This window comes from Neovison vison, chromosome 6 (genome assembly GCF_020171115.1).
Source record: "Neovison vison isolate M4711 chromosome 6, ASM_NN_V1, whole genome shotgun sequence".
NCBI lineage: Eukaryota > Metazoa > Chordata > Mammalia > Carnivora > Mustelidae > Neogale > Neogale vison.
Window position 1 is genome coordinate 219,984,236 of NC_058096.1, and position 14,228 is coordinate 219,998,463.

General features: G+C 57.5%; 1 protein-coding gene across 1 annotated transcript; it reads left to right on the plus strand.

Moving 5' to 3' along the window:
- Positions 1 to 1,761: 1,761 nt before the first annotated feature.
- Positions 1,762 to 13,309, plus strand: SLC25A23 (solute carrier family 25 member 23). Its single transcript, XM_044254424.1, has 11 exons — positions 1,762 to 1,972; positions 3,135 to 3,261; positions 3,849 to 3,936; positions 4,239 to 4,350; positions 5,408 to 5,566; positions 5,655 to 5,807; positions 5,976 to 6,083; positions 7,053 to 7,220; positions 10,208 to 10,358; positions 11,351 to 11,531; positions 11,912 to 13,309. Exons 1-11 carry the CDS (start codon positions 1,817 to 1,819, stop codon positions 12,048 to 12,050), a joined length of 1,542 nt encoding a protein of 513 aa, XP_044110359.1. The 5' UTR covers positions 1,762 to 1,816; the 3' UTR covers positions 12,051 to 13,309.
- Positions 13,310 to 14,228: the final 919 nt, after the last annotated feature.

The window sequence follows — 14,228 nt, forward strand, 5'->3', positions numbered from 1 at the left end:
GTGGATTTCTTTTGAGAAACGTACCTGTGAGATGAAGGATATAGCCATGTATGAAGAACCTCTGCAGGGAATTTAGACCAAATTTAAAAAAAAAAAAAAACAACAACTGAGGACGTCTGCATGAGGCACATTCATTTTGCAGCCCATGGGAGCTTCGCGGGGGTGGGGGGGCAGCAGGACAGAGGCTCATGTGTGTGGAGGCGTACCTCTCAGGGACGTGTCTGTGAGAAAACACCTATTTGGGACATTTCTCTGGGGAAACATGTGTATGCCCCATGTTGTGGGCGGCTGCAAGGACCACCTATGAAGAAAACATCTGTGAGGGGCCTCCAAGAGGACACTCGGACCTTTGGCCATCAGGCCCTCTCCAGAGGCCGTTGGTCTGGGACTCACAGGTGTGTCTGAGCACATCTGTCTGGGCAAAAGTAAGCTTGGCTGTGCTTTTCGATAGAGGACGGTGATAGTAAGACGTCCACCCCCCCTGGGAACTCTAGGGTGAAGAGCAATGGTTAAAGGGAAATGAATCACTTTTAGAGTATAGCGCGATGGGTCTGGTTAATTCCAGGTCTGTTTAAATCCCCGCTTTGCCGCTCACTGGGCATGTGGCCTGGGTAGAGCAGTTTAACCTTCTGTTTCCTCTTCTGTGAAGTGGGAAAGCCAGTCCCACCCACCTTATAAGGTTTTGGCGAGGATGATTCGAGGCGTGAGTAAAAGGCCTGGACTGTGCAACGCCGTGAATCAATGTTAGTTATTATTATTTTTCGCCAAGTGGGCTGGCCGCCCCTCCTCCTAATGGTGACTCGAGAAACTGCGCCCGAAAGCAGTGAGAGGGACATTCGGCAGGTGCAGCGAGCGCGGCAGGCTGGTGCCCCGCCTCCAGCGCTCGGCTTCCCGGTCCTCATCCGCACTCGCGCCTGGGACACTGAGATGCCTGGGGCACTGAGATCCCCAGGTTGGACTGGAGAGAGCAGTCGGCACGGCGACCGAATCCGGCCGCGGCCTCTTTAAGACTGCCCAGCCCGCCTGAAGCTGCGGGGGCCCGAGGCAGCAGGGGATCCGCGCGGAAGCCCCGCCCACGTGGGGCGGGCGGGCGCAGCTCGGAGAGCTCTGGCCAATAGAAAACCGACTTTGCAGCCGCGCCGCATGTTGATCTTGCGTTTCCCCGTCTGAGTGCAACCGAAAAGGAAGGCTCGCGGGCGGGATGTTTCAGGGGGCAAGCGGCGCTTCTTGATTTTCTGTTTCTGTGGCCGAGTTGGGACTGTGAAAAGAGCGCGCGGGCGGATGGAGGGCTGGGTGGCGTAGGGTTGGTTCTTGAGTATGTCTGGGGAAAAAGAGAACCTTAGTGCCTAAAGAGGAATAGTAGGAGAGGGAGGTCAAATGGAAACGGATTACGAAACCAAATCTGATATCTCTCGACTGCGCCCCCTTGGACTGAGGGTAAACTGAGGCACGCAAGGCGGAACTCTGAGAGCAGAATGGAGACCACTGATCTCTCTAGCCCCTCTCTCCAAAATGAACCCTGGTGCTTCCCGTGCACTACCAGAGCATCACCCGGCATTCTGCCCCACACCCGCAGCTCCGCCTCCGGCCCCCTCCCCCCGAGCGGATCGCGGGAGGAGACGCAAGTTCTGGCTCGGGCGGCAACGACTAGCAGTCGCCGCCTCCTGCAAGTGCTAGAGCCGGGCGGGCGGCGCAGAGGCTGCGGTGGCAGTGGCCGCGGAGCCGGCCCTGCGGGGCCCCGGGGGGGAGGGGGAGCCGCGAAGCCCCCGCCGAGGCCGCCACTGCCGGGCCTCCCCTCCCCCCCCGGGCCGGCGCCATGCGGGGGGGCCCGAGCGATGCGGAGCGGCGGCAGCGCTGGGGTCGCCTCTTCGAGGAGCTGGATAGTAACAAGGATGGCCGCGTGGACGTGCGCGAGTTGCGCCAGGGACTGGCCCGGCTGGGCGGGGGCGACCCGGACCGCGACACCCAACAGGTACCCCCGCCGGGACCCCAGCCTGGCGCGCGGCGCTCCGGCCCCGCCGGCGCCGGTAACCCGAGCCCCTGAATGGAGCGCTGCAGCGGCCAGCGACTGCCTGTGGCCGCGCTCCAGTGCGGGTGCCCAGCCTGGGCATCTCTCTCTCCTTCCCCCTGCCCTGCGTGTCGGGGCCTAACGGGCTCGCCCAAGACGGAGCCACGGAGGCCCCAGGCCTGCAGTTCAGCTGCCAACACCCGGTCCCCACCCCCTTCGCCGGTGCCTCGAGGGTGGGGGATGTCTTGCCCGCGAAAGGAGCGGGTCCGGTCTCCTGCCCACTGTCCGAGACACACCCTCCTCTGAACTCTTTGCCCATCCAAGACATACCCTGCTCCTCGCCTCAGGAGACACACCCTTTCCCATCCTCCCTCCGCTCCTCTGGGCACCCACTGCCCTCCCAGCCAGCTGCCCCAGCCTCTCTGTGTTTACATTTCCCTGGCGGCCCTTTCCCCGGCCTGGCTTAATGCCCCAGGCTACCCCAGCCCAGAGCCCAATCCCGACCGAGGCCACCCTCAGCAGGGGATGTAGCAAAGCGGGAGCCCTCCCCTAGGCCTGTGCAGGTCTCCTTTACACCTCTAGCCCCAGATGCCACTGGAGTGTCTCTGCAGCACGCTGAGACCTCCAGGACAACCTCCCACTTTCCAGGTGGAAAACCAGAGTCCTGGTGGGTGCTTAGCTTGGAACTCTCATTGGCCCCATGTTGCCCAGAGCTGTCCGTAACAGAAGCTCCTGAAACTGCCATATGGACGGGGGTTTGTGTATGTGTGTGTGTGTGTGTGTGTGTGTGTGTGTTTTTAAGAGGCAGCTGGGAGGCCAGGCTTTCAGAGACAAGAGCCCAAGGCTACCTACCACCTCCCAGTTCTGTAACCTTGAAAAAGTTACTCGCCCTTGGAGAGCCTCAGTTTGCTTGCCAGGAAAACTGGAGGACTGCTTTCCACCTCGCAGACCTACTGTGGCCTTGGGCATTTTGCTGAGAGGAGTGAGCTGGCAGGTGGAGGGGTGACTTCCCCTGCTCCTGTCCTTTAGGTGCTGGCGGCTCTGAGTTCCTGGACCCTAAGCTTGTCATGGCCCCTGCACATGGGGAGCGGCCTCCTGGAGCTCCTTGTCCCTTCCCCCCTGCCAGGGCATCTCCCCCGAGGGTGACGCTGACCCAGGTGGTGGGCTGGACCTGGAGGAGTTTTCCCGCTACCTACAGGAGCGGGAACAGCGTCTGCTGCTTCTCTTCCACAGTCTGGACCGGAATCAGGATGGTAAGGCCCAGGGAGAGGCTGCGGGGGCCCTGGAGACACCAATGGGGTTAGAACTGGCAGCGCTAGGAGGAGGGGGGAGGGCCACTTCTCCCTGATGACTCACAGGCTATTTTGGGAGCTCTCCTCACCCCCCAGCTAGGTGGTTGGGCCCGTGGGCCCATCCTACCTACTTTTCCCTTCTGGGATTCGACCCCTATTATTACCCTGAAGTTTCTAAGGGACAGAGATGCCCCATATTGTTTCTGGATTCCCTATGAGGCAAAGACACTCCTCCATAGCCTCTTCTGGGTCCCTAATATTGCCTCTCAATTCTCTATGGCATCAAGATCCCCATAATTATCCCTGGATTCATTTTTTCATTCATTCACGGAACAGAGGAGCTCAGCCCCCCAAAATTGCCCAGTCCCACCTCTCTGATGCCACTGGGTCAGTGACACACCCCCACACCCACCACCAACCCAGCTGCAAATCTCATCCTGGGTTCCTGGCTCCCCTGGTCTTCCTAGCCCATCCCCGTTGTGAGCTGTACTGCACCTGGCTCCAGGGTCCCCCCACACACACACACCCTTTTCTGGCCCCCTCCCCAGGTCATATTGATGTGTCTGAGATCCAGCAGAGTTTCCGGGCCCTAGGCATTTCCATCTCGCTGGAGCAAGCCGAGAAAATTCTGCACAGGTGAATAGGTGGGGGTCCCGAATCCCAGGTAACTCGGGTCCCCGGGACCCCTTGGCCACCTTGAGTCTCTAGGCCCCAGACCCAATCCCAGGCAGGTGGAGCTGAGAGGTGGGCTTGGGAGTCAGGCAAATCCTGGGCCGGATGCTTCACTTCTCGGAGCGAGCCTCAGTTTTCCCCTTTGTAAAATGGTGCGCTCTCAGCACACAGGACGTGAGTCTCCCCCAGACCAACTGAACCTCATTTCAGCACCCGCCGCCCAGCCCCAGCACTGATTCTGTCCCCACCTTGCCCTACACCCCCAGCATGGACCGTGACGGCACGATGACCATCGACTGGCAGGAATGGCGCGACCACTTCCTGTTGCATTCGCTGGAGAATGTGGAGGATGTGGTCTATTTCTGGAAGCATTCTACGGTGAGGTGGGGGCTGCTTTCCTAGCGTGGTGGCTGTGCCCTGCTCTGATTTCCCCTGGGCATGGAGGGGGCTGGGCCAGGAGTCTTGAGAAGGAAGAGCCACTGGGAACAGCCAAGGGAGGAGACTGTAGTCCTCTCTTCCTCTGAGTGGGGCTCAGGGCACTGAGGACCCACTGGGGGAGGTCTCTGATCTGGCTGGAGCCCTTCAGACCCGACTTCGGGATGCCGGGGGCAGACTTGGGAGGTAGGAGCACAGGGAAGGAGGAGCTCACCAGATGGGGCACCCAGCCTCCAGCCTCCACCCACAGCTCCCCTTCTGCAGGCTTCTTTTTGCCTTGGTAAATGGTCTGCTGCTGAAGGGACTCATTAGAAATCCACCTTCTTTGGAAGATCCAAGGAGATCCACTGGAAGTTGGGGGAGAAGGTGCTCTAAATCCCCCGCTTCTGGGTGGGAATTTCTGAATGATGCTTCCAGTGGGATCTGATGGCATCCGGAAGGGAATCCACCTATGGGATCTTCCGAGATCCTCCTGGGAGATCCAGACATTCCCACCCTGGGGGTCCGTGAGGGACTTGGTTGGGAGGTCTATAGGTAGATCCTAGGGGAGGGATGATACCTGGGGGCAGCTTCCCTGTGGGATCTGCGGAGGTCCTGGGAGGGATCCACTGGCCTCCTTATGTGGCAGGTCCCTGCTAGGATCTTGGGTGACCCTGGAGGGATCTTCTGGAATCCTTCTGCAGGAGATCCTTGGGTACGATCCTTCAGAGTACTGATCGGCTCTGGAAGGGATCTTTATATGGTAGATGCTTGAGTGGGCTTCTTTGGGATTTGGCAGAGGTGCCCAGGAGGGATCCTGGGATCCTACATGGGAGTCAGGTGAGATGTTTTGCTGGGACCTGGTGGGGTCCCAAGAGGGATCTCCTGGGCTCTCCAAGTGAGACTGATGGGTGGACGCTCTCGGTGTCCTGGGATTCATGAGGGAGACACTCTCGTGTAGGGCTGGAGCCCATCTCCCTGCCCCTCTGATGGTGTGACACCCCAGTCCCTGCGTCCTCAGGTCTTGGACATCGGTGAGTGCCTGACTGTCCCTGATGAGTTTTCAGAGCAGGAGAAGCTGACTGGCATGTGGTGGAAGCAGCTGGTGGCGGGCGCGGTGGCAGGGGCTGTGTCGCGGACGGGCACGGCCCCTCTGGATCGCCTCAAGGTCTTCATGCAGGTGAGGGGCCCTGGAAAGATCCATTCCCTCTCCCAGACCTCGGCCCCGGAAGGGGACCCCCCAAAGCTACCTTATCTTCCCCATGCAGGTCCACGCCTCCAAGACCAACAAGTTAAACATCCTGGGGGGCCTCAAAAACATGATCCAAGAGGGGGGCATGCGTTCCCTGTGGCGTGGCAATGGGATTAACGTGCTCAAGATTGCACCTGAGTCAGCGATCAAGTTTATGGCCTATGAGCAGGTGGGGGCAGGTGTGGGAGATGTGAGCTGGCCGTGAGGGCTGGTAGGATTGGCTTGGGGGTGCATGGGGGTTGTCTGTAGGACCCCAGGAGTGGGCACCTGCTCCCCTGGGAGGTGTCCCCCGCAGGGGACTTGAGGTCCTGCCCACCTCTGTGTCACTCACTTTCAGATCAAGCGGGCCATTCGGGGGCAGCAGGAGACACTGCACGTGCAGGAGCGCTTTGTGGCTGGCTCCCTGGCTGGCGCCACGGCCCAAACCATCATTTACCCCATGGAGGTGAGAAGGGGGTGACTCTGGCTGGGGCCACACTGCAGGGTGGGGGGCTTGCAATAACCACGTCACTCCATGCTGTGATGGGCATTGGGATTGTAACTTTGCCTCTCCCTGACTTGGACTGTGGCCCCTGAGAGAAATGCCGTCTCATGTGTAGTCTCTGTGGGCATTGCAATTTGAAATGTGACTTCTGGGGATGGCGGTACTGATCCTAACGATTTAGGCAGCAACTGTGGGGGGCCAGCTGTTTACAGACATGCCTCTTCTAAGGATATGGGTTTCCAGGCTATTTGTTCCCAGGGGAATCATTTCAGGTTTCAGGTTGTGCAGTGTGTCAGGATTCCGATGGAAAACTCAAATCACATAGATGAAGTCTGAGGTAAGCATTTCAGGACTGGTATGGTGGCTTCCAAGTGTTAGAGACCAAGGTTCCTGCCCTCTATCTTGTTCTAGCACTTCAGAATACAGGACCCACCTCATGGACCAAAATGGCTGTGTGTGCTCCAGTCATCACATCCCTATTCCAGTCAATAAGGAAGAATAGACGAAGGAAGGAACACCTCCTTGCCTTTAAAGATACTTTCTGAGAGTCACACATATCTGTTCTCCTGCTGTTGCATTGGCCAAGACTTAGTCACCTGGTCATATATCTAGGGAAAATGAGAAACATAGTCTTTATTTTGAGAGGCTATGTCCTTGCTGAAAATTACAGTTTCTATCATTAAGGGTGGGGGGGGGAAGGGAACAAGATATTGAGAGACAGCGGTGGCCACCATATGCAACTCTGAGAGATGTAACCATTTCTAGGTATAGAGATTTGGAGATAGCAGAAGATTCTAGGGAAAGTGGTGTGTTAAATTCAGTTGCTGTCAGGGTAGAGCCTCCTGGGAGCAGCTGTTCCGAGGCGTCTTCACTCCTGGGCGTGGTGTTTCTGGAAGCACTTTGCCCAGGGATAACCGGGGTCCTCCCCAGGTGCTGAAGACACGGCTGACTTTGCGCCGGACGGGCCAGTACAAGGGGCTGCTGGACTGTGCGAGGCAGATCCTGGAGCGGGAGGGGCCCCGTGCCCTGTACCGCGGCTACCTGCCCAACGTGCTCGGCATCATCCCCTACGCCGGCATCGACCTGGCCGTCTATGAGGTCTGTGGGCGGCCCACGCCTCCCTCCTTTTTTCTCCCCTCTGGGATTTGCCCACAGGACGCCCCTTTCCCCTGGGGCTGACTCAGTGAATGGCCATAGCTGGGGTGGAGAAGCGCCACGGGCCTTGGGATTCTGGGGAACCCCTTTGGCTGTCTGACTCCCTGACTTTTCACCTTTATTGTTGCATGAATTCTTCCCACTTCCGTGGGCAGTTCAGCCTTACTGGGCCTCAGACCCGGGCAAGGTCAGGGCCTACCATAGCTCACACAATCGTGGGAGAAAGCGAACGTGAGCTTCAGAAATGCCGGTCTCCCCAGAGCGCGTACTGGACCCAGCTGATGTCTTCTTCAGGGACTGCCCATTCCATAGAAACCACACTCCGTGGCCACCATCTCTGATCAAAAGAGGCAGGAGTGGAGGCTGGGACTGGCGTGGTGGGGGGAGGGCGTGATGTCTCTTCCATGGGTCTTGACATTTCTCCTGGTGAGGTCACCAGGTTCTTCCAAGTAGCACAGCCCCACATGTCCCGAGGCATCTCCCAAAGTCTCTGTGTCCAGGAGAGAGCTAGCTTCGCAGGCCAGGGACCAGTGTAGTCGCCAAGGGCCCCGTCCTCAGAGGGCCCGGCTCTTGGTTTGATGCCCTGCTGTTGCAATCTTGAAATCCCTAATCATTTTTGGACGAGGGATCCTGCGCATTTTTATTTCACGCTGGGCCTCGCCTCCAACGCTGCACGCCTGCCATCCCTCCCTGACTTGCCCATCTCCCAGCACCCGGGCAGCCCCACGAGACAAGGCCCGCACTCATTCACTCACTGGCTCACTCAGCAATGATTTACTGAGCATCCCAAGGCACTGGGAAGCGTTACATAAAAACGCAGTCCTTGCTTTCCTGGGGCACCCACTCCAATGAGCAAGGAATGCAGTCCTCGGGCCCACAAGTAGTTTCAGATCCTGCTAAGTTCTCAGAAGAGGATAAAACAGGATGTGTAATTGAAAGTAACAGTGGGCAGGAGGGCGTCGAGGCAGGCCTCTGAGAGGCAGTGAACGAGGGCGTGTGAACCAGGCAGAGGGGGCCGGGAGCGGAGGCACCGGAGTCAGCAGAAGTTCGTGATGTGGCTGGTTTTTCCTGGGCGCAAGACACAGCCGCTGGGGGCTGTGCGCAGAAATTAGACAGAACTTTGTTTGATCCATTCTTCACCCAAAAAGGGAGCTGGGAGTTTTAAGTGGTTTGAGACACCCTGTGTCCTCTTGGAGTTTCAAAACCTATGTTAGTCCCTTAAAAGCTCTGAGAAGTGTGCAGAAAAGTGATTTCACTGGGTTTTTTGTTTTTGTTTTGGGGGGGGTTGTCGCGCTTTTTTGTTTTTTGGCCCAGTGATGGCCATACCAATGCGTTCATTAGAACTTCTTTTCAACAACTCTTAAACACTCGCTCAATACCTCTTTGGCAAATCCTGCTCCAAAGAAGGCTATTAAAATCGCAAAGGCAGTAATGGCAAATGCTTGCTTCCCAGGCACCCACTCCTTGCCCAGCCCGGACTTCACTGATCTATCCCAGCCCTGAGTCCCTCTCCACACACTTCGGGACAGCGATTACCAAGGGGTTAGAAGTGACATAGGACGTGAAACCTCAGAGCCATCCCAGCCCCAGAGCAAGAAAGAAGATCCTCCCCAAGAGGCTTCATAAGGGGCTGGCTGCCTTATAAGTGGCTGGCCCACTCTGGGCTTGGTGTTAGGACTCCACCCTATCTTTTGTGGGGATGCCCTCCCGAACCCTTAAGGGCATGTTATCAAGCAAGTTAATGTGTGGGCAGGTGGAGATCAATCCTGCTCCCAGTGGGGGGCGCTCACACACTCTGGAGGCAGCCGAGAACACGCCCCACCAGGGACACAAGGGAGCTGGGGCATTGATACACCAAGACAGTTGTCCCATCCTTGCTGCTGGGGACAGTGGGGTGCTTGTCTCCCAGCACTTCCTGCCCATTCCTGGGTGCTCAGAGCAGCATCACCTGGGTCCAGCAGGAGTCCTCGGGCAGAACTGGGGCAGCTGGCAGTTGGGAGTCCGCCAATGTGAGTGGAATGGGATGCAGATGGCACGTCCACGCTGGAGAGCATGTTAGCTTCCTATGGCTGCTATAATGAATGGGCACAACCTTAGGGGTTTATTTTTTTTTTTAAGATTTTTATTTATTTACTTGACAGAGATCACAAGTAGGCAGAGAGGCAGGCAGAGAGAGAGGAGGAAGCAGGCTCTCTGCCGAGGAGAGAGCCCGATGCGGGGCTCGATCCCAGGACCCTGAGATCATGACCTGAGCCGAAGGCAGAAGCTTTAACCCACTGAGCCACCCAGGCGCCCGAACCTTAGGGGTTCAAAAGAGCACACGCTCACTATCGCATAGTGTTGAAAGCCAGAGGTCCGAGATGGGGCTCACCGGGCTACAATGAAGATGTTGACAGGGTTGCCTTTCTTCTGGAGGCTGCAGGGCAGAGGCTGTTGCCTCGTCTGTCCCCTTCTCTAGCAGCTGCCCATTTTCCTTGGCTGGCGGGCCCGTCGTCCATCTTCAGAGCCAACTCCGCAGTGTCTTCCAACCTGTCCCCCACCTCTGCTTCTACTGTCCCCTCTCCTCTCTTATAAGGAGGCTTATGACGACATTGGACCTACCTGGGTAGTCTAGGATTGTGCCCCATCTCAAGGTCCTTAACTTCATCGCATCGGCAAAGTCCTTTTTGCTATGTGAGGTACCATATTCCAGCTTCCAGGGACAAGGGCATGGACAGTGGGGGTTGGGGGGCGTCATCACACATACCGTAGAAGGTCGAGGTGGGGCCTGAGTGACAGGACACAGGTACCGTGTCGTGGGGGCGCTCAGCACGTCCCGGCCATCGGAGGAGGCAGAGGCCAGTGAACAGGACCTCCAAAGCCAGGGTCGTGCGTGGTGTTACCCAATTCCAATCCAACCCACACTCTACTGCCTTCTTCGCCCCCACCAGACGCTGAAGAACCGGTGGCTCCAGCAGTATAGCCACGACTCGGCCGACCCAGGCATCCTCGTGCTCCTGGCCTGTGGCACCATCTCCAGCACGTGTGGCCAGATAGCCAGCTACCCCCTGGCCCTGGTCCGGACCCGCATGCAGGCCCAAGGTGAGGCCTGGGCGGGAGGCTGGGGCAGGGAAGAGCATCACCTCTCGGGCCCCACCTCCCCATCCCCAGCTCCTCCTCCTGCCTAGGGAGGGTCCCCGGCTGGGATCCTCCTGGATTTGGATGGCCTTCACTAAAGTCCCTACCTTTCTCTGGGCCTCAGTGTACCCATCTGTGACCCTGGAACAGGAGCCCTTTGCCTTCTCTGAGCGAGGAGAACAGATGAGCGAGCACTGGGAGAGAGCCCTTAGCAAGCTTAGCTGGGAGGGCTGCTAACTGGAGCTCCGTTTGCAAGGCTGGGCTACCTTGATGGAAGGGGAGGGAGGAGCCGGGTAAGAAGGGGCGGGACCAGGCTGGCTATGGGTTTATTGTTTTCCTCTGTAGGTTTCTTTTAGGGTTCTTCCCCCCCTCCCCCCACCCACACACTCCTGAATCTGTTTCTGGAATTTCCTTGGGAGTTTTAGCATTTGGGTTCTGTTCTCCGGGGCTGTATTAGGGCATAAACCTGGGTTCTCGCTCTCCAAGAGCTCACAGGCTGCAGAGGAAGCGAGGTGCTGAATAATCATTCCACGACTCAGTATGGATTTGGGGTTGAATGAAGGAGAGGAGGAAGAGCCAAACTTAGACTGGGGTACCAAGGAGGGCCCCCCAAAGAGTTTGCTTTGGCATGAAGGTTGGAAGGTAGAGGGGGGGGAGCTGGGAGAAGAGGCTGGGAAATGAGTTCCAGGCGGAGGAAATGTCTGTCCCCTGTCCCACCACACACATACACGCACCTTCTCTGTTTCTAATTGTCCCCAAACTTGGGCCCTCAGAAGCGGGGTGAAAAGGTGAGCAGCCATTTCCAGAGCCAGGAGAACTCCTGACTCTGAGTAGGTCCTGCTGTTGAGCTAATCCTCCTCTCCCATGCTGTAACGGCCACAGGCCCAGCCCTGGGGAGTAGGAGGGGGAAGTGAGAGGGGCCGCTTGGCCTCACCTGGCCTCCCCACCCCCCCCAGCCTCCATCGAGGGTGCCCCCCAGCTCTCCATGCTGGGTCTGCTCCGTCACATCCTGTCCCAGGAGGGCGTGTGGGGCCTCTACCGGGGCATTGCCCCCAACTTCATGAAGGTTATCCCGGCTGTGAGCATCTCCTATGTGGTCTACGAGAACATGAAGCAGGCCCTGGGGGTCACGTCCAGGTGAGGGACCCAGAGCCTGACCTACCCTAGATCCCTCACCTCAATCATGACACCCCCACACCCCAGGCACTGGAGACTGATGGCCCAGCCAGTGGATCCCAGGGCTCCCCACACTAAATCACAGGATCCCCACTTTATCCACTGGGTTCCGCACCCCTGGATCGCAGCTACTGACCCCCACACACACACGGGGTCCTGGACCTCCATGACTTAACCACGGGATCCCCCACAACCCGACTAATGGACCCTGACAGCCCAACTACAGAAGCGCACATCACCACACCCAAACAGCCAGCCCCGAGCCCCCGCAGGCCCCAGATCCAGCACTGGGTCCTAGATCCCCAGACCCACTGGCGGATCCCAGATCCCCATGCTTCCAGCCCTGGATCTCCAAGCTCGGCCACTGGATTCTGGATATCAAGAAGCCTCAGCCTCTGGATCCTGACAATGCAATGCCTAGATCCCGGGGCCCCCACCACTGGATCCCAGATCCCCTCACCCCAACTACTGGATTCCTGAATTCCTTTACCTTGACACTGAGTCCCGGATCCCTCTGCTTGACTACTGGATTCCCTACATTTCAACCACTACACCCTCAACCCCCAACCACTGGATCTCGGATTCCCAAGCCCTGACCGGCTGGATCCTGGCTCCTAAATCCACAATGTGAGCCCAACGGCTGAGCGAGTGGGTCCTGGTGACTGCGGCTGTTGGAACCCCAAACCCCTTCACCACAGGCACTGGATGCTGAAACCTCACCCATAGGAGGTAGTCCCCCCCCACACCCTTCTAAGCACTGGATCCCAGCCCCTTAACCCCTGGATTCTGACGGGAATCCTCCCTGGCACTGGATCCTGAATGCTCAGACTCCAAGTCTGGATAGATCCCAATAAGCCAATGACAGCTTCCTGGATCCCCCGTGCCCCTGTCCCAGACACACCCCAGAGCCCAGGGTCCCATGCCACAAAGCCCAGAGTCTAAGGGGCCCATTGGAAGCCTAGGTCCTGGCCTCCTGCTTCCAGAAGACCCATGGGACTTGTCCAAAGATCTGACATGACTAGAAGCCAGCAGCCGGGGAAGGAGATGCCCCCTCCCACGCCCTAGGCAGAGGCTGGACATGCCTGCCACCCACCCAGCACGGCTGTACCTCTGGTCCCTGTGGCAAAACTGCCCCCCACCCCCGACAATGCACGGCAGTGTCTTCCATTCCCTTCCCACCTTTAGGCTGACGATGACCTCCCATCGCTCTCTCTTGGGGGCTGTCAAGGGGGCAATCTGAGGCCGGGGACACATTATGGGGACTCCCCCAAACACATCCCAGCACTGCCAGCCTCTACCCGGGCTTCAGGGTTGGGAGCCGGGAGTAAGTCTACACAGACTAGCCTTCCAGGGAGCCAAGCATCCAGTTATGCAAAACAAACAAGCCAAATCCCCCAAACTCACTCCAGGTCTATTTTTCTACCAGAGAGGAGCAGACATTCCTCCCCTTCAGATAACTCAAGCCCCCCGCCCCGCCCCCCCCAGGAACCTGTACATTCTGCACTTTATAGTTGGATTCTGAGTGTAGCGTAATTGGGGGACCCCTCCCGTGCCTCCTCCCGAGTCCTTGGGGAACCCGAGGAAAGGACTACAAAAGAGCAACTGGGTTGTTTGGGGGGGGCTGGAGGACCCCCCTTCTGGCTTCCACCCCCCCCCCCACCTACACCGTGTCCCACCTCCCTGCCTGCGTGTGTTATTTCAAAGGAAAAGAACAAAAGGAATACACTTTCTAAGCTCTTTCCTTGTGGTTTTTCCTGAAAGGGGGTGGGTCAATATGGGACCACCTCAAACTACCCCCCGAGGAAGGGACATGGGCCAGACTCTGTCGCACACAGCTCCGGGAGAACAGGAAGTGACTTCCTCGGTTTCCGTAGCTGTGAACAGGGGACAGGGAAAATCCCACATTCATGCGCCCTTTTTATGTTTCCCAGGGCCGCTGTAACAAATTACCACAAACTGGGGGCTTAAAATGACACAGTTTTTAGATTGATACTTTTTTTTTATTGTGGTAAACCCGACAGCACGTAAAATACACCATCTTAAACATCTCTAAGCGGCACGAAGCACAATCACATTGTCTTGGAACCACCCCCGCCCTCCGTCTCCAGAACTTTCCATCTCCCCAAACGGAGACTCTGTCCCCACGAAGCATGGACTCCCCACCCCCTGTCCTAGCCCCGGCTCCCACCCTCTCCTCTCTGTCTGTGTGGACAGGACTCCTCTGGGCCCTCCTGGGAGTGGGGTCCTGCGGGACGGGTCCTTCTGGATCTGGCTCCTCTCGCTGGACCCAGTGTCCCCAGGGGTCCCTCCACGTCGTGGCAGGTATCAGGATGTCCTCCCTTTTTAAGGCTGAATAATATTCCAGGGTGTGGATGGACCATATTTTGTTTATTCATTTACCCATTGAGGGACACTTGGCTTGCTTCCACCTTTGGCTATGGTGAATTAGAAACAACAGGAATTTATTGTCTGCCAGTTCCGAAGGCTAGAAGTCTGAAATCAAAGTGTCAATGGGGCTATGGTCCCTCTGAAGATTCTGGGGAAGGATCTTTCCTGCCTCCTCCAGCTTCTGGTAGTCACGGGCACTTGACAATCCTCAGCCTGTAGACCCAATCGGTCCAATTTCTGCCTGTCTTCAAATGACCAAACTTTCTCCTT